The following is a 20,880-nucleotide window of genomic DNA, read 5'->3' on the forward strand; positions in this document are numbered from 1 at the left end:
AGTGTGTCTGTCCCTCCATCTATCATTCAGTGTGTCTGTCCCTCCATCTATCATTCAGTGTGTCTGTCCCTCCTTCTATCATTCAGTGTGTCTGTCCCTCCTTCTATCATTCAGTATGTCTGTCCCTCCTTCTATCATTCAGTGTGTCTGTCCCTCCATCTATCATTCAGTGTGTCTGTCCCTCCATCTATCATTCAGTGTGTCTGTCCCTCCTTCTATCATTCAGTGTGTCTGTCCCTCCTTCTATCATTCAGTGTGTCTGTCCCTCCTTCTATCATTCAGTGTGTCTGTCCCTCCATCTATCATTCAGTGTGTCTGTCCCTCCTTCTATCATTCAGTGTGTCTGTCCCTCCATCTATCATTCAGTGTGTCTGTCCCTCCATCTATCATTCAGTGTGTCTGTCCCTCCATCTATCATTCAGTGTGTCTGTCCCTCCATCTACCATTCAGTGTGTCTGTCCCTCCATCTATCATTCAGTGTGTCTGTCCCTCCTTCTATCATTCAGTGTGTCTGTACCTCCTTCTATCATTCAGTGTGTCTCTCCCTCCATCTATCATTCAGTGTGTCTGTCCCTCCATCTATCATTCAGTGTGTCTGTCCCTCCATCTACCATTCAGTGTGTCTGTCCCTCCATCTATCATTCAGTGTGTCTGTCCCTCCATCTATCATTCAGTGTGTCTGTACCTCATTCTATCATTCAGTGTGTCTGTCCCTCCTTCTATCATTCAGTGTGTCTGTCCCTCCATCTATCATTCAGTGTGTCTGTCCCTCCTTCTATCATTCAGTGTGTCTGTCCCTCCTTCTATCATTCAGTGTGTCTGTCCCTCCATCTATCATTCAGTGTGTCTGTACCTCATTCTATCATTCAGTGTGTCTGTCCCTCCTTCTATCATTCAGTGTGTCTGTCCCTCCTTCTATCATTCAGTGTGTCTGTCCCTCCATCTATCATTCAGTGTGTCTGTCCCTCCATCTATCATTCAGTGTGTCTCTCCCTCCATCTATCATTCAGTGTGTCTGTACCTCCTTCTATCATTCAGTGTGTCTGTCCCTCCATCTATCATTCAGTGTGTCTGTCCCTCCATCTATCATTCAGTGTGTCTGTCCCTCCATCTATCATTCAGTGTGTCTGTCCCTCCTTCTATCATTCAGTGTGTCTGTCCCTCCATCTATCATTCAGTGTGTCTGTCCCTCCATCTACCATTCAGTGTGTCTGTCCCTCCTTCTATCATTCAGTGTGTCTGTCCCTCCATCTATCATTCAGTGTGTCTGTCCCTCCATCTACCATTCAGTGTGTCTGTCCCTCCATCTATCATTCAGTGTGTCTGTCCCTCCATCTATCATTCAGTGTGTCTGTCCCTCCTTCTATCATTCAGTGTGTCTGTCCCTCCATCTATCATTCAGTGTGTCTGTCCCTCCATCTATCATTCAGTGTGTCTGTCCCTCCATCTATCATTCAGTGTGTCTGTCCCTCCATCTATCATTCAGTGTGTCTGTCCCTCCATCTATCATTCAGTGTGTCTGTCCCTCCATCTATCATTCAGTGTGTCTGTCCCTCCATCTACCATTCAGTGTGTCTGTCCCTCCATCTATCATTCAGTGTGTCTGTCCCTCCATCTATCATTCAGTGTGTCTGTCCCTCCATCTATCATTCAGTGTGTCTGTCCCTCCATCTATCATTCAGTGTGTCTGTCCCTCCTTCTATCATTCAGTGTGTCTGTCCCTCCTTCTATCATTCAGTGTGTCTGTCCCTCCTTCTATCATTCAGTATGTCTGTCCCTCCTTCTATCATTCAGTGTGTCTGTCCCTCCATCTATCATTCAGTGTGTCTGTCCCTCCATCTATCATTCAGTGTGTCTGTCCCTCCTTCTATCATTCAGTGTGTCTGTCCCTCCTTCTATCATTCAGTGTGTCTGTCCCTCCTTCTATCATTCAGTGTGTCTGTCCCTCCATCTATCATTCAGTGTGTCTGTCCCTCCTTCTATCATTCAGTGTGTCTGTCCCTCCATCTATCATTCAGTGCGTCTGTCCCTCCTTCTATCATTCAGTGTGTCTGTCCCTCCATCTACCATTCAGTGTGTCTGTCCTTCCTTCTATCATTCAGTGTGTCTGTCCCTCCATCTACCATTCAGTGTGTCTGTCCTTCCTTCTATCATTCAGTGTGTCTGTCCCTCCATCTATCATTCAGTGTGTCTGTCCCTCCTTCTATCATTCAGTGTGTCTGTCCCTCCTTCTATCATTCAGTGTGTCTGTCCCTCCATCTATCATTCAGTGTGTCTGTTCCTCCATCTATCATTCAGTGTGTCTGTCCCTCCTTCTATCATTCAGTGTGTCTGTCCCTCCTTCTATCATTCAGTGTGTCTGTCCCTCCTTCTATCATTCAGTGTGTCTGTCCCTCCTTCTATCATTCAGTGTGTCTGTCCCTCCATCTATCATTCAGTGTGTCTGTCCCTCCTTCTATCATTCAGTGTGTCTGTCCCTCCATCTATCATTCAGTGCGTCTGTCCCTCCTTCTATCATTCAGTGTGTCTGTCCCTCCATCTACCATTCAGTGTGTCTGTCCTTCCTTCTATCATTCAGTGTGTCTGTCCCTCCATCTACCATTCAGTGTGTCTGTCCCTCCTTCTATCATTCAGTGCGTCTGTCCCTCCATCTATCATTCAGTGTGTCTGTCCCTCCTTCTATCATTCAGTGTGTCTGTCCCTCCATCTATCATTCAGTGCGTCTGTCCCTCCTTCTATCATTCAGTGTGTCTGTCCCTCCTTCTATCATTCAGTGTGTCTGTCCCTCCATCTATCATTCAGTGTGTCTGTCCCTCCTTCTATCATTCAGTGTGTCTGTCCCTCCATCTATCATTCAGTGCGTCTGTCCCTCCTTCTATCATTCAGTGTGTCTGTCCCTCCATCTACCATTCAGTGTGTCTGTCCCTCCTTCTATCATTCAGTGTGTCTGTCCTTCCTTCTATCATTCAGTGTGTCTGTCCCTCCATCTACCATTCAGTGTGTCTGTCCCTCCTTCTATCATTCAGTGTGTCTGTCCCTCCATCTACCATTCAGTGTGTCTGTCCCTCCATCTATCATTCAGTGTGTCTGTCCCTCCATCTACCATTCAGTGTGTCTGTCCCTCCATCTATCATTCAGTGTGTCTGTCCCTCCATCTATCATTCAGTGTGTCTGTCCCTCCATCTATCATTCAGTGTGTCTGTCCCTCCATCTATCATTCAGTGTGTCTGTCCCTCCATCTACCATTCAGTGTGTCTGTCCCTCCTTCGATCATTCAGTGTGTCTGTCCCTCCATCTATCATTCAGTGTGTCTCTCCCTCCTTCTACCATTCAGTGTGTCTGTCCCTCCTTCGATCATTCAGTGTGTCTGTCCCTCCTTCTATCATTCAGTGTGTCTGTCCCTCCATCTACCATTCAGTGTGTCTGTCCCTCCTTCTATCATTCAGTGTGTCTCTCCCTCCATCTATCATTCAGTGTGTCTGTCCCTCCATCTACCATTCAGTGTGTCTGTCCCTCCTTCTATCATTCAGTGTGTCTCTCCCTCCATCTATCATTCAGTGTGTCTGTCCCTCCATCTACCATTCAGTGTGTCTGTCCCTCCATCTATCATTCAGTGTGTCTGTCCCTCCATCTATCATTCAGTGTGTCTGTCCCTCCTTCTATCATTCAGTGTGTCTGTACCTCATTCTATCATTCAGTGTGTCTCTCCCTCCTTCTATCATTCAGTGTGTCTGTCCCTCCTTCTATCATTCAGTGTGTCTGTACCTCATTCTATCATTCAGTGTGTCTCTCCCTCCTTCTATCATTCAGTGTGTCTGTCCCTCCATCTATCATTCAGTGTGTCTGTCCCTCCTTCTATCATTCAGTGTGTCTGTCCCTCCTTCTATCATTCAGTGTGCCTGTCCCTCCATCTACCATTCAGTGTGTCTGTCCCTCCATCTATCATTCAGTGTGTCTGTCCCTCCTTCTATCATTCAGTGTGTCTGTCCCTCCATCTATCATTCAGTGTGTCTGTCCCTCCATCTATCATTCAGTGTGCCTGTCCCTCCTTCTATCATTCAGTGTGTCTGTCCCTCCATCTATCATTCAGTGTGTCTGTCCCTCCTTCTATCATTCAGTGTGTCTGTCCCTCCATCTATCATTCAGTGTGTCTGTCCCTCCATCTACCATTCAGTGTGTCTGTCCCTCCATCTATCATTCAGTGTGTCTGTCCCTCCATCTATCATTCAGTGTGTCTGTCCCTCCTTCTATCATTCAGTGTGTCTGTCCCTCCTTCTATCATTCAGTGTGTCTGTCCCTCCTTCTATCATTCAGTGTGTCTGTACCTCATTCTATCATTCAGTGTGTCTGTCCCTCCTTCTATCATTCAGTGTGTCTGTCCCTCCTTCTATCATTCAGTGTGTCTGTACCTCATTCTATCATTCAGTGTGTCTGTACCTCATTCTATCATTCAGTGTGTCTGTCCCTCCATCTATCATTCAGTGTGTCTGTCCCTCCTTCTATCATTCAGTGTGTCTGTCCCTCCTTCTATCATTCAGTGTGTCTGTACCTCATTCTATCATTCAGTGTGTCTGTCCCTCCTTCTATCATTCAGCGTGTCTCTCCCTCCATCTATCATTCAGTGTGTCTGTCCCTCCATCTATCATTCAGTGTGTCTGTCCCTCCATCTATCATTCAGTGTGTCTGTCCCTCCATCTATCATTCAGTGTGTCTGTCCCTCCATCTATCATTCAGTGTGTCTGTCCCTCCTTCTATCATTCAGTGTGTCTGTCCCTCCATCTATCATTCAGTGTGTCTGTCCCTCCTTCTATCATTCAGTGTGTCTGTCCCTCCTTCTATCATTCAGTGTGTCTGTCCCTCCTTCTATCATTCAGTGTGTCTGTCCCTCCATCTATCATTCAGTGTGTCTGTCCCTCCATCTATCATTCAGTGTGTCTGTCCCTCCTTCTATCATTCAGTGTGTCTGTCCCTCCATCTACCATTCAGTGTGTCTGTCCCTCCTTCTATCATTCAGTGTGTCTGTCCCTCCATCTATCATTCAGTGTGTCTGTACCTCCTTCTATCATTCAGTGTGTCTGTCCCTCCATCTATCATTCAGTGTGTCTGTCCCTCCATCTATCATTCAGTGTGTCTGTCCCTCCATCTATCATTCAGTGTGTCTGTCCCTCCATCTATCATTCAGTGTGTCTGTCCCTCCATCTATCATTCAGTGTGTCTCTCCCTCCATCTATCATTCAGTGTGTCTGTCCCTCCATCTATCATTCAGTGTGTCTGTCCCTCCATCTATCATTCAGTGTGTCTCTCCCTCCATCTATCATTCAGTGTGTCTGTCCCTCCATCTATCATTCAGTGTGTCTGTCCCTCCATCTATCATTCAGTGTGTCTGTCCCTCCTTCTATCATTCAGTGTGTCTGTCCCTCCTTCTATCATTCAGTGTGTCTGTACCTCATTCTATCATTCAGTGTGTCTGTCCCTCCTTCTATCATTCAGTGTGTCTGTCCCTCCTTCTATCATTCAGTGTGTCTGTCCCTCCTTCTATCATTCAGTGTGTCTGTCCCTCCATCTATCATTCAGTGTGTCTGTCCCTCCTTCTATCATTCAGTGTGTCTGTCCCTCCATCTATCATTCAGTGTGTCTGTCCCTCCTTCTATCATTCAGTGTGTCTGTCCCTCCTTCTATCATTCAGTGTGTCTGTCCCTCCTTCTATCATTCAGTGTGTCTGTCCCTCCATCTATCATTCAGTGTGTCTGTCCCTCCTTCTATCATTCAGTGTGTCTGTACCTCATTCTATCATTCAGTGTGTCTGTCCCTCCTTCTATCATTCAGTGTGTCTGTACCTCATTCTATCATTCAGTGTGTCTGTACCTCATTCTATCATTCAGTGTGTCTGTCCCTCCATCTATCATTCAGTGTGTCTGTCCCTCCTTCTATCATTCAGTGTGTCTGTCCCTCCATCTATCATTCAGTGTGTCTGTCCCTCCATCTATCATTCAGTGTGTCTGTCCCTCCTTCTATCATTCAGTGTGTCTGTCCCTCCATCTACCATTCAGTGTGTCTGTCCCTCCTTCTATCATTCAGTGTGTCTGTCCCTCCATCTATCATTCAGTGTGTCTGTCCCTCCATCTATCATTCAGTGTGTCTGTCCCTCCATCTATCATTCAGTGTGTCTGTCCCTCCTTCTATCATTCAGTGTGTCTGTCCCTCCATCTATCATTCAGTGTGTCTGTCCCTCCATCTATCATTCAGTGTGTCTCTCCCTCCATCTATCATTCAGTGTGTCTGTCCCTCCATCTATCATTCAGTGTGTCTGTCCCTCCTTCTATCATTCAGTGTGTCTGTCCCTCCATCTATCATTCAGTGTGTCTGTCCCTCCTTCTATCATTCAGTGTGCCTGTCCCTCCATCTATCATTCAGTGTGTCTGTCCCTCCATCTATCATTCAGTGTGTCTGTTCCTCCATCTATCATTCAGTGTGTCTGTCCCTCCTTCTATCATTCAGTGTGTCTGTCCCTCCATCTATCATTCAGTGTGTCTGTCCCTCCATCTATCATTCAGTGTGTCTGTCCCTCCTTCTATCATTCAGTGTGTCTGTCCCTCCTTCTATCATTCAGTGTGTCTGTCCCTCCTTCTATCATTCAGTGTGTCTGTCCCTCCTTCTATCATTCAGTGTGTCTGTCCCTCCATCTATCATTCAGTGTGTCTGTCCCTCCATCTATCATTCAGTGTGTCTGTCCCTCCTTCTATCATTCAGTGTGTCTGTCCCTCCTTCTATCATTCAGTGTGTCTGTCCCTCCTTCTATCATTCAGTGTGTCTGTCCCTCCTTCTATCATTCAGTGTGTCTGTTCCTCTATCTCCAAACTTTCAGTCGGTTCATCCTTCCATCACCCATCTTTCAGTGTCTGTCCTTCCATCTCTTGTCCTTCAGTGTATATATTCCTACTGCCCCATTGTGACAGTTATGCTGTATCTTTGTTTCGTGTTGTTGGAAGCCTGTATCTTTAAACCCACTAGTGGTGCATTTGGAGCTTAAACAGCCAGTTAGAATGAGACCTTGTACCAAGCCTCTCGTGACACAATATCACAAGTTTGGTTACAGGCTGAAGAGAGAGATTGATTCAGACTTTAAGCTGTGTGATTGGTTCAGTTTGTTTTTGACTGACAGTTCCCTTTTTGAATTTGAGAGATGAGGTATTCAAAATACAAGATGTCCCGTTAACTCTTTTTGAGATGTAAATGAGACACCTTTCACCAGTAGTATTTTGAAAAGGACTAACAGTTTGAAATTCCTGGAAGAAAGGCACTTTCCAGAGGGAGACTAGGTCTCCTATGAACCTGCACTGGGAACCTACTGTATGTGGGCTAGGATGTCCAAGAATGACAATCACCTCCTGATGATGGTGCCTATCACTGGAGACCATGTGAGACGCCATCCCATCACATGACGGGTTTATTTACAGGTTGAATATTACAGGAGAGGCAGTGAGAATTGAGACTGAGACCCTAAGTCTCACTCCTTCCTAACGGGCGGTAGAGTCCCCCTGAAAATCACTGCAAGACATTTACCGCCCTCTTCCCGGTCCATTCCTGCCCTCTGCCATTTTGGTTGGGTGGGGCTTTCACATGGGCCAGGTGCCCAGGTGCCTGCCTGTCTCAGGCTGGAGCCTATTTGTAATATTGCTAATCGGGGTCCTACTGACACAATGTTGAGGTACCAATGGATGGAGCTCCCCACCGTAATATCTCCGCATCCACCCCCCCACCAGCTGGCGAGCTGCCTGTGAACACTGGAACACCACTCCCAAATCACTGGCAATATTGAAATGAGGCCTGATCCTCACAATGGCTGGGGTCGCTCAGCCGGGACTTCAGCGGGGTGGAGTCAGCAACGGGACTTTTGGATGGAACAGTCTTTCGTAGTCCTTCATGGTGCAGTGTTCATTATCGATGACAGAAGTTTCCATGGAGTTCAGGTCTCCAGCCAAGATTAAAGCTGAGGAACCAGGGCTGTGATTTGCATTCTAGGAAATCCCTCATTTTACAGGTTTTTTTTGAAGTTCATAAATGAAGAGAGCCAAGAGATTTTACACCTTCAAGTTTTTAAAAATTCGTTCATGGGATGTGGACGTCGCTGGCGAGGCCAGCATTTATTGCCCATCCCTAATTGCCCTTCAGAAGATGGTGATGAGCCAGCCGCCTTCTTGAACCGCTGCAGTCCGTGTGGTGAAGGTTCTCCCACAGTGCTGTTAGGAAGGGAGTTCCAGGATTTTGACCAAGGAACGGCGATATATTTCCAAGTCGGGATGGTGTGTGACTTGGAGGGGAACGTGCAGGTGGTGGTGTTCCCATGTGCCTGCTGCCCTTGTCCTTCTAGGTGGTAGAGGTCGCGGGTTTGGGAGGTGCTGTTGAAGAAGCCTTGGCGAGTTGCTGCAGTGCATCCTGTGGATGGTACACACTGCAGCCACAGTGCGCCGGTGGTGAAGGGAGTGAATGTTTAGTGTGGTGGATGGGGTGCCAACCAAGCGGGCTGCTTTGTCCTGGATGGTGGCGAGCTTCTTGAGTGTTGTTGGAGCTGCACTCATCCAGGCAAGTGGAGAGTATTCCATCACACTCCTGACTTGTGCCTTGTAGATGGTGGAAAGGCTTTGGAGGTGAGTCACTCACCGCAGAATACCCAGCCTCTGACCTGCTCTTGTAGCCACTGTATTTATGTGGCTGGTCCAGTTAAGTTCAAGAGTCAATATCACAACACTGCTATTCCCCATAAATATATTCCTTGGGAAAAGTTTCACATTAAAGAGGATAGGGTCATTTCCACCACAGTGTGTAAATCTGTACATTTTAACATTTTAATTAAACTGTACCAGCCACCAAACAGCTTTTTGACTTAACTCCTGAACCAATGTATAGACGTAAAAACAAAGATGTTTGTCATTGAATATGCTTATAGGTTTGCACTGATCATCACTCTCCTAAGAATAATGGGATTCCCTGTGGAGATTCAGCCATTTTAAAATCAGGTTTACCCTATCCAAAATCATATAAAAATAAAATGCAGAAATCTCTCCAGTTTACTGCAGTTCTACCACTTCACCTCCAGTCCACACAGAATGTCCATCCTTCCATCTTCTTCACTATGTTTATCTCTGCTGGGGCCCACTATAACCTGCCACAATTGTGTCCCAGGAACGTGTTGTTGAAATTCCCAATGACCATCCACATTGGTCTGTTTTATTGTTGCAGGCCGACATAACCAGTGAGAGAGTGATCAAGAGAGAAGACGGAGAGAAGCTGGCCAGGGTAAGCGGAGTGTACCCTCACCCATTGACGTGCAATCCTGAAACCTCAGCCCTTTTTCCACAACGTTAAATTTATAAGAGTCAGCCGTGGCTCAGTGGTAGCACTCTCGACTCTGAGATAACAGGTCATGGGTTCAAGCCCAACTCCAGAGACTTGAGCATAAAATCCAGGCTGATATTTCAGTGCAGTACTGAGGGAGTGCTGCACTGTTGGTAATGCTGTCTTTCGGAAGAGACATTAAACCAGGGCCTGGTCTGCCCTCTCAGGTGGATGTGAAAGATCCCATGGCACTTTTCGAAGGGGAGCTCTCCCCAATGTCTTGGCCAATATTTATACTTCAACCAACATCAATAATACACATTATGTGGTCATTATCCCATTGCTGTTTGTGGGACCTTGCTGTACGCAAATTGGCTGCCATGTTTCCTACATTACAACAGTGACTACACTTCAAAAGTACTTCATTGGCTGTGAAGCGCTTTGGGACATCCTGAGGTTGTGAAAGGCGCTGTAGAAATGCAAGTTCTTTTCCTTTAATTATCTGGTGCATAGATCAGTGGATTCGAGGTTCGAACTCACAAATGTGCCCTACCATTGGGAGCCTTGCTCACTGCCCGATATGCGCCATACGTTGCCCAACAGCTGGGTGCACTTGTAAAATCGTCCCCTCCATCTAAACTTGCATTGCATCACAATCGTTGACAGATGTTTTGTCCTTTCATGGACAAATTGACAGGTGATATCTGCACCAGTGTGAGATACACTGTGATATCTGCACTAGTGTGAGATACACTTACATATCTGCACCAGTGTCCGATATACTGTGATATCTGTACGAGTGTGTGATACACTCTGATACCTGCACCAGTGTGTGATGCGCTGTGATATCTGCACAGGAGTGTGTAACATGTTAGTAACATGTCTGTATCTGACCCCATGCTAATAACATGCCTGGATCTAACCCACAGGAGTATGGAGTTCCTTTCATAGAGACCAGTGCCAAAACTGGCATTAACGTGGAGCTGGCATTCCTCGCTGTGGCAAAGTAAGTTTTTATTCAATTAGATTTTGGGATGTGGGCGATGCTGGCAAGACTATAATTAGTGTCTAACCCTAGCTGCCTCAGAGTGTGTGGACTAGGGGGTAGCAGGTTCCCTTCCCTAAAGGGCAACCAGTTGAGTTATTAATACAATCCAGCAGATTTTCATGGTCATTTTTCTAACACCAGCTATTTATTGAATTTCACAAATTGCCATGGTGGGATTTGAATTCAAGACCACAGAGCTCGTAAATCCAGTACCATAGCCACTACACCACCTTAACCTCAAATTACTAGCTGTGAGTAAAGGGTTATATTTAAATCATATTCAAGACCCCACCCACCTCATTCCCACTCCTCACTATCCAATGGGTCCTGCTCAGAGGTTTGCAGGTGTGGACAGAATCTGGCTCGGCTACAATGCCTGACTCCCTGAGATGATTTGCTCCACTCACACTGTCTGGACTCACCATAGACCAATGGGCCATGGAACCGTAGCCAGAAACAGGCCGAATCTTCACTGGAGGAGATGGGCGGACAGGGAATCGGCAATGAAGAGGCCCCTGTTACCTGTACAATGATGAACTTCCTGTCTCGTTCCAGGGAACTGAAACACAGATCCGTCAATCAACCCAACGAGCCCAAATTCCGAATCCACGAATATATCGAATCTCAGAGGGAGAAGTCCAGCTGTTGCGGGTTTGAATAAGGGGCTGATCCGATTGGAGGACTCAGGATGCGGAGCAGCAATCTGCTTTACCGATTGGCTGTGACTGGGTGGTGAAATGTGCACTATTTGTAAATTGCCATTCACGTACCCGTACCTGTACCCATCCTGTACCCGTCCCGTACCTGTACCCATCCTGTACCCATACCGTACCTGTACCCATCCTGTACCCATACCATACCTGTACCCATACCGTACCTGTACCCATCCTGTACCCATACCGTACCTGTACCCATCCTGTACCCATACCGTACCTGTACCCATCCTGTACCCATACCGTACCTGTACCCATCCCGTACCTGTACCCATACCGTACCCATACCCGTCCCGTACCTGTACCCATCCTGTACCCATACCATACCCGTACCTGTACCCATACCGCACCCATACCGTACCTGTACCCATCCTGTACCCATACCATACCTGTACCCATACCGTACCCATACCGTACCTGTACCCATCCTGTACCCATACCGTACCTGTACCCATCCTGTACCCATACCGTACCCGTACCCATCCTGTACCCATACCGTACCCGTACCCATCCTGTACCCATACCGTACCTGTACCCATCCTGTACCCATACCATACCTGTTCCCATCCTGTACCCATACCGTACCTGTACCCATCCTGTACCCATACCGTACCTGTACCCATCCTGTACCCATACCGTACCTGTACCCATCCTGTACCCATACCGTTCCTGTACCCATACCGTACCTGTACCCATCCTGTACCCATACCGTACCTGTACCCATCCTGTACCCATACCGTACCTGTACCCATCCTGTACCCATACCGTACCTGTACCCATACCGTACCCATACCGTACCTGTACCCATCCTGTACCCATACCGTACCTGTACCCATCCTGTACCCATACCGTACCTGTACCCATCCTGTACCCATACCATACCTGTACCCATCCTGTACCCATACCATACCCATACCTGTACCCATACCGTACCCATACCGTACCTGTACCCATACCCGTACCCATACCCGTCCCGTACCTGTACCCATCCTGTACCCATACCGTACCTGTACCCATCCTGTACCCATACCGTACCTGTACCCATCCCATCATGTACCTCTCCCATGTCCATCCCCATCCCGTACCCAGCCCATACCCATCCCCATCCTGTACCCGTACCCTTCCTGTGCCCAGCCTATACTTGTCTGTGCCTGTACCTCTCCCATGCCCTATCCATTCCTGTCCCGTGCCCAACCCGCACCCATCCTGTTTCCGTACCTATCCCATGCCCTATCCAAACCCGTCCCGTGCCCATTCTTTGTGATGTGACGTCTGCAACGCGAAACAAGATTTCACTCTTCCTCCATTTTGAAAAGTGGTTCTCCGCTGCTGTGCGATGTTAGTGGGATGTCTGCACGTTACCGGTGAACCGCCCTGCGACTCCGAGAGGGCCCATGTAACGGGGGTCGATGGGACATTCCAGCCTTCCAGAACGTACGGCTTGCTGGAGTTGACCGCTGCTCCTAATGGACCAGCAGGTCAACCCCTTCAAGTTGCGTCGAGGATTACATTCTCCTCTTTAATTGTGGACAGATTTTCTTTTTCTTTCTGATCTGTTGTCACCTCCCTTCACATCAGCAACTGGGTGAAGCCCATAGCTGTGGTCTCCGTGGTTACCTCCCCGCAGCCCAGTCAAAATACTGGTTATTGCGTCTCAGACCCATTCTAATCCCCCCACCCCACACCCCCAGTCCAAAACCAGATGAGCCTGTGGGACACTTGAGAAAAACTGGACTAGGTTCAATTCCTCATCCGTAAATGATTTGTTACCTCCAGACTCGACTATTCCAATGCTCTCCTGGCCGTCCAATCCTCTGTAAACTTCAGTTTGTCTAGAACTCTGCTGCCCGTATCCTAACTCACACCAGGCCCCGTTCCTTCAGCCGTCTCGGCTCTAAGCTCTGGAATTACCCCCCTGAACCGCTCCACCTCCCTCACCTCCTTCAAGACGCCCCCTTAAAACCCACCTCTTTACACCACCATTCCAAACCAGAGAAGCAGCCTGGAGCCCCAAAGCCTATAGAAATGTTTTAAAAAATCAAGACCGGTGTGAACACTGCATGGGGGTCTGTGGAGGAAGTGGGGGGGTCCTGGGCAACCCTTCCCCCCCACCTCCCCAATCCCCAGGAAACCTGCTGCTTGGAGCAGATGGGCACTGGAGATGCGCCCATGGTGCTGTGGGCACCCGCTGGTCCCATCTAACCAGGTGCCCTCTCACAGACCCTGCATGCTCTCCGCCCAACGGTACTGGTGGGGACGATCCCGCCGGGGGGTGAGGCTGTGGAGTTTCCGGGCCGCGCTGCTCTCCGCTCGAAGACCTGTCCGCCGTGGTCTGCTCAGCACCGCTCCCCCCCACCCAACTCTAGCTCCTCCAGTCCATTATTCAGTTGGTGGATGTTCCTCCAGAGCTGTCTACTGCTGAACCCCCAGAGTTCCTCAGCGTAAATGGGGGCACCCACTGTCCTCGTGTGAACTGGACCATCCAGTTTGAGGGGTCTCTGGCCACCGGTCTTGAGGAAGAAAACCCTAACTGCGTTCAGTTCTAGTCACCGCACCTCAGGAAGCATATATTGGTCTTGGAGGGAGTGCAGCGCAGATTCACCAGAGTTATATTGGGGCTAAAAGGGTTAAATTATGAGGACAGGTTGCATAGACGAGGCTTGTATTCCCTTGAGTATAGAAGATTAAGGGGTGATCTAATTGAGGTGTTTAAGATGATTAAAGGATTTGATAGGGTAGATAGAGAGAAACTATTTCCTCTGGTGGGGGAGTCCAGAACAAGAGGGGCATAACCTTAAAATTAGAGCTAGGCCGTTCAGGGGTGATGTCAGGAAACACTTCTTCACACAAAGGGTAGTAGAAATCTGGAACTATCTCCCCCAAAAAAGCTGTTGAGGCTGGGGGTCAATTGAAAATGTCAAAACTGAGATTGATAGAATAGTTATGTAAGAGTATTAAGACATATGGAACCAAGGCGGGTAAATGGAGGTGAGGTACAGATCAGCGATGATCTAATTGAATGGCGGAACAGGCTTGAAGGGCTGAATGGCCTCCGAATGTTCCTATGTAACCTGACAGTAAAAGTCCAGTTTTCATCTGCTGCCCACTTCACGTTCGTACATAATTCGAGTGGGCTCCTTTCTCGAACAGCCAGAATTGGCCAGAAGGTTTCTAACCTAAAGTAGATGTATAGTAGTTTGAGTAATAGACTGCCTCGCCCACTAACCGCACCCACCCTCCCATTCCGCCCACCCCACCGATGTAAATGGAACGTTCCATGGCCTGTGCAAACTACAGGCTCAACACAGACACTGTTCATTTTCAATGTTCATGAAGGCTGTGCAGAGATCAATGAGCTGAATCTGCAGCCAAGTGTGACCCCCTCCCCCCTCCCCTCACCCCTCACCATGGCAACAGACAGTTCAGCCGCCATCTTGCTCTGCTCTCTCCCATCATGCTGTGCTGTATGTTTCTGCTTTTAAGCATGATTTTAAATAAAGTCGCATCTGATTGGTTATCGGGGGCTCAGTTCAGCTGATAGCTGTACGCCTGGAGATGTTTATAAAATGTCTTTTTAACCCCCGAGATGAAATTGTTGTATATAAAAACGTGGTTGCTTTGTACTGGGTAATGAGATTATTGTTCTGATGCTTAAACTGGAATGTATTTATTTTACTGAAAATTTCTTCAGTCGTGTAGCTTGAGAAAACAAAACCGTGCCTATGGCAGGAAATGATGTAACAGAATTTCCTGGAAAGTGACCTTTGACTCATTCATGCTGGAAGTGGAGGTGTCCTTCACCATAGCAACGCCATCCCATTCTTGGCATCTCCACCACAATGTCACAGATGAACCCACCTACATGAACTGCCACATTTTAATTTGTCTCGCACCCCACCATTAATGCTCCTGCTGGTGGAGTCTCTTGGTGTGCCGGGTTTACAGCCGACCCCTGACCTCAGTGACGTGTAGGGGATTCTTCGAGGGTGTTTCATGACGCCTTGCGACACAGTTTTATTTTACGAGCCTAGATCCACGGCAAACTCAAAATGGAGTAGGAGATCATTTTCAAAAATTATGAAGGGTTTTGATAGAGTAAATAAAGTGAAACTGTTTCCATTGGTGGGAGGGTCGGTAACCGGAGAACACAGATTTAAGATAATTAGCAAAACGAACCAGAGGGGAGATGCGGAGAATTCAATTACGCAGCGAGTTGTTATGATCTGGAATGCACTGTCTGAAAGGGAGTTGGAAGCAGATTCAATAATAACTTTCAAAAGGGAATTGGATATAGACTTGAAAAAGAAAAATTTGCAGCGCTGTGGGGACAGAGCGGGGGAGTGGAATTAATTGGATAGCTCTTTCAAAGAGCCAGCACAGGCACGATGGGCTGAATGGCCTCCTTCTGTGCTGTAAAGTTCTGTTCTAAGAGATAAATCAGGAAGGAGTAGTTAGCTGGTACCAATCTTGGATTTTGAAAGCATGTACTTTGTAAGAGGAAGGGAAAGCTGAGGGGAGCGAGGAATTCCAGAGGTTTGAGGTCCTGGGAAAGAATGGGTTAAAGGAGGAGACAGTGCGATCGATCTCCGCCCCTACCTCAGCTCATCTGCTGCTGAAACCCTCGTCTATGTCTTTGTTACCTCCAGACGCGACTATTCCAATGCTCTCCTGGCCGGCCTCCCACCTTTCATCCTCCGTAAACTCTGTTGCCTGCATCCCAACTCGTACCAAGTCCCGCTCACCCATCACCCCCGTGCTCGTTGACCTACATCGGCTCCCGGTCCGGCCACACCGCGATTTTAAAATTCTCACCCTTGCCTTCAAATCCCTCCGTGGCCTCGCCCCTCCCTAACTCTGTAATCTCCTCCAGCCCTACAACCCTCCGAGATCTCTGCGCTCCTCCAACTCTGGCCTCTTGCGCATCCCCGATTTCATTCGCTCCACCATTGGCGGCCGTGGCTTCAGTTGCCTAGGCCCTAAGAGCTGGAATTCCCTCCCTAAACCTTTTCGCCTCTCTACCTCTCTCCTCCTTTAAGACGCTCCTTAAAACCTACCTCTTTAACCAAGCTTTTGGTCACCTGTCCTAATATCTTTTCATGTGGCTTGATGTCAAAATTTGTCTGATTACGCTCCTTTGAACTGCCCTGGGACATTTTATTCTATTAAAGGCGCTATATAAATGCAAGTTGTTGTTAGAATCATAGAAAGGTTACAGCGCGGAAGGAGGCCATTCGGCCCATCGAGTCCGTGCCGGCTCTATGCAAGAGCAATCCAGCTAGTCCCACTCCCCCGCCCAAGCCCCAGAGCCCTGCAAATTTTTTCCCATCATGTACTTATCCAATTCCCATTTGAAAGCCACAATTGAATCTGCCTCCACCGCCCCCTCAGGCAGTGCTTTCCAGATCCGAACCGCTCGCTGTGTGGAAAAGCTTTTCCTCATGTCACCTTTGGTTCTTGACCCTTCCACCAATGGAAAGTTTCTCTCCATCTACTCTGCCTAGACCCTTGATGATTTTGAATACCTCTGATATCAACACAGTGAAGGATGCAGGGAGGAGGGACAGTGCCCGGAATGGTTCATTTAACGTCAGGAAAAGCAAGAGAGGAATGCTCAGATGATCACTGACCATAGTATCGGAACAACACAAGGGCACACGAGAGATGGGAGGACGACCCCTATCAGCCATGAAGTTTTGTCTTTTATCATGTGCAGGGTTTGAGAGATTCAGCAAGAAGAAAACGAGTTAAACGTTTAGTCAGGATACGTATCTTGCCGGGAGGGTGAATGAAGCAAGAGAAATGCTGTACCTGTCCTGGGAGTGTTTGATGGGACAGTGTAGAGGGAGCTTTACTCTGTATCTAACCCGTGCTGTACCTGCCCTGGGAGTGTTTGATGGGACAGTGTAGAGGGAGCTTTACCCTGTATCTAACCCGTGCTGTACCTGCCCTGGGAGTGTTTGATGGGACAGTGTAGAGGGAGCTTTACTCTGTATCTAACCTGTGCTGTACCTGCCCTGGGAGTATTTGATGGGACAGTGTAGAGGGAGCTTTACTCTGTATCTAACCCGTGCTGTACCTGCCCTGGGAGTGTTTGATGGGACAGTGTAGAGGGAGCTTTACTCTGTATCTAACCCGTGCTGTACCTGCCCTGGGAGTGTTTGATTCAGACATTATCATCCCTCATTTTAATGCGCAGGAGATATCATTATTAGAAAGATCCTGTGATGTTACTGGTGCCGGCTGTGACTGGGCCTGTTTTAAGTCAGAGGCTGAACCTGTTCTGAGGTCTCAGGGGCTGCTGAGGGATGAGGCTGGTGATTGGAGTGGGTTGTATTGAATAATAACAGGAATAGGCGTTGCTGTGTTGCTCCCTGGCACCGGAGCGCAGTTCCACGGGATACCGCCCCTTGGGGTCAGTACCTACGGGGGAAGAGGGAGAACGTTCAGTCCAGGAGCTGCTTCTCACCAATCAGCGTGTGAGATCCCCGCTCCGTTGCTCGATCCACTCCTGTCACACACAGCGAGGGGTAGATTTTCCGAGGCTGCACTGCCACTGCGGGGCCTCGCTCTCCGGGAGAGCAGGTTGGACAAACCCACCTCCCCCAGCGAGCTGACCTCCACGCCCGCTTGTCTGACCCTCCCGCAGGCAAGGCCTCCACACCGGGAGCAGAGACGAACAGAATTGATAACACCAGTGGGACAATCCAGTTTGAGGGGGGCCCCTGCGTCGATGGGAGATTCCAGCAGCGCAGAATGAGAAAGGGTTCCATCCGGCTCGGTTCCTAAACACCCATCGTCAGTGCGTGGGGTGTGCAGTTCACACTGTTACGGGAACGGGATCTTAAAGGTACATTACCATTGAGAATCTGTGTCTTGCAAGCCAGACATTTCTGGGAGTGATTCTGGGGGATTGAAGATGTCATCAGTAAGGAGCAATTTGTTCCATTGTCTTGGCTCTGTTGGTAGCACTCTCACCTCTGAGAGATTGTGGGTTCCAGCCCCACTCCGGTGACTCGATCACATAATCCAGGCTGACACTCCAGTGCAGTACTGAGGGAGTGCTGGCTGCACTGTCGAGGTGCCGTCTTTCACATGAGACGTTAAGAACACAAGAAATAGGAGCAGGAGTAGGCCACACAGCCCCTTGAGTCTGCTCCGCCATTCAATAAGATCATGGCTGATCTTCTACCTCAACTCCACTTTCCCGCCCTATCCCCATATCCATTGATCTCAGTCCTGAATATACTCAGTGACTGAGCATCCACGGCCCTCTGAGGTAGAGAATTCCAAAGATTCACAACCCTCTGAGTGAAGAAATTTTTCCTCATCTCAGTCCTAAATGGCCGACCCCTTATCTTGAGACTATGCCCTCTAGTTCTAGACTCTCCAGCCAGGGGAAACAGCCTCTCAGGACAACCCTCTCATCCCAGGAATCAATCTAGTGAACCTTCGTTGCACCCCCTCTGAGGCAAATATATCCTTCCTTAAGTTAGGAGACTAAAACTCTGTATCTGCATGTTAACTTTCTGTGATTCATGTACAAGGACGGCCAAATCCCTCTGATTATCAACATTTCTTAGCCTCTCACCTTTTAAAAAATATTCTGCTTTTCTATTCTTCCTACCAAAGTGGATAATTTCACATTTCCCCACATTATACTCCATCTGCCACCTTCTTGCCCACTCATTTAACCTGTCTATATCCTTTTGCAGCCTCTTTGCATCCTCCTCACAGCTTACTTTCCCACCTAGCTTTGTATCATCAGCAAACTTGGATACATTATACCCGGTCCCCTCATCTAAGTCATTGATATAGATTGTAAACAGCTGAGGCCCAAGCACTGATCCCTGCGGCACTCCACTGGTTACAACCTGCCAACCCCAAAATGACCCGTTTATTCCTATGCTGTTTTCTGTCCGTTAAACCAATCCTCAATCCATGCTAATATATTACTCCCATTCCCATGAGTCCTAATCTTGTGTAACAACCTCTTGTGTGGCACCTTATCAAATGCCTTTTGAAAATCAAAATATATGACACCCACTGGTCCCCCCTTATCTACCTTGCTAGTTACACCCTCAAAAACTCTTAATAGATTTGTCAAACACGATTTCCCTTTCATAAAACCGTGTTCACTCTGCCTAATCATATTATGATTTTCTAAGTGCCCTGTTACCACGTCCTTAACAATAGATTCCAGCACTTTAACTACTGATGTCAGGCTAATTGGCCTGTAGTCCCCTGTTTTCTCTCTCCCTCCTTTCTTGAATAGTGGGGTTACATTTGCTACCTTCCAATCCACTGAGACCGTTCTAGGATCTAGGGAATTCTGGAAGATCAAAACCAATGCATCCACTATCTCAGCAGCCACCTCTTTTAAAACCCTAGGATATTGGCCATCAGATCCAGGGGATATGTCGGCATTTAGACCCATTAATTTCTCCAGTACTTTTTCTTTACTAATCTTAATGACTTTCAGTTCCTCACTCTCATTAGACCCTTGGTTTACCACTATTTCCGGTATGTTTTTTTGTGATTTCTACTGTGAAGACAGATACAAAATATTTGTTAAACGTCTCTGCCATTTCCTTATTCCCCATTATAATTTCTCCTTCTCTGCCTCCAAGGGACCCTCGTTTACTTTTGCTAATCTCGTCCTTTTTATATACCTGTAGAAGCTCTTACAATCTGTTTTTATATTTCTTGCTAGTTTACTCTCATATTCTATTTTCTCCCTCTTTATCAATTTCTTGGTCATCCTTTGCTGATTTCTAAAACCCCTCCAATCCTCAGACTTACTACTCTTCTTGGCAACATTGTAAACCTCTTCTTTTAATCTAATTAAACCGAGGTCCCGCCTCCTGTAAAAGATCCCACGACATTTTTCGAAGAACGCTGTCCTGGCCAATGTTTATCCCTCAACCCACATCACTAAAACAGATGATCTGGTCATTTGGTGTTTGTGGGACCTGGCTGTATCTGCTGTGTTTAAGTGACTGAATTGCAAAAGTAATTCATTGGTTTGTCGAGTGCTTTAGGATATCCAGAGAAAGCTGAAACCCTGGAAAAATACCGATTGATCCCAAGCCATCTAGAAAGTTCTTTATTGTAGGATCAGACCAGCCATGAGTCTCCCCTCACCACTCCCGCACCCCTCCCTTGGAAAATAACCAACGCTAACTTTAATGTAAATACAATTACAATCCAGCGCACAGAGGAACTGGAAGGAGCCAAGTGTGTTGTGATTGCCACATTCATTTTTTTTTAGAAGGTACAGTACAGAAACAGGCCATTCGGCCCAACTGGTCTATGCTGCACATGAGCCTCCCCCAGCGTACTCCATCTAACTCAATCACCATATCCTTCTTTTTATTTCTCCCCCTTGTGTTTATCTAGCATCCCCTTGAATGCATCTATATTATTCGCCTCAACTACTCCTTTGTGGTAGTAAGTTCCACGTTCCAATCACTTTGAGTAAAGAAGTTTCTCCTGAATTCCTGAGTTGTGTCGCCAGCTCTGAACTGCTCATTGATTTTTGGCTTGCAAGTCAGAAATTCCCAGTGACCCCTTCTCTACTGAAATACACTTTGCCAAGTTGATGCGGGGGGGGGGGGAGGAACTGAGGAGAGCAGATTATCCAAGCTGAGAGCTGTACTGCACCATAACCGGGACCTGCCCGAGGTTCTCGAATCTTCCACTCGGAGCTTGACTTCCCTTCCCCGAGGAGGAAGGTTCATCGCGACCGTGGGGCGGGCGGGATTAGTTCAGGCCCAACTATTGACT

At 47.7% G+C, this 20,880-nt stretch overlaps 1 protein-coding gene across 1 annotated transcript in view; it reads left to right on the top strand.

Annotated features, from left to right (window-relative positions):
* Window positions 1-15,326, top strand: part of LOC137341277 (ras-related protein Rab-37-like) — a 229,476-nt gene extending 214,150 nt beyond the window's left edge. The window contains exons 7-9 of the mRNA XM_068004383.1: window positions 9,241-9,297; window positions 10,266-10,342; window positions 10,940-15,326. Of these exons, the coding sequence (XP_067860484.1) occupies window positions 9,241-9,297; window positions 10,266-10,342; window positions 10,940-11,045 (240 nt within the window). The 3' untranslated portion in view covers window positions 11,046-15,326. The remainder of the gene's footprint in view (window positions 1-9,240; window positions 9,298-10,265; window positions 10,343-10,939) is intronic.
* Window positions 15,327-20,880: the final 5,554 nt, after the last annotated feature.

This window comes from Heptranchias perlo, chromosome 23 (genome assembly GCF_035084215.1).
Source record: "Heptranchias perlo isolate sHepPer1 chromosome 23, sHepPer1.hap1, whole genome shotgun sequence".
NCBI classification, from domain to species: Eukaryota; Metazoa; Chordata; class Chondrichthyes; order Hexanchiformes; family Hexanchidae; genus Heptranchias; species Heptranchias perlo.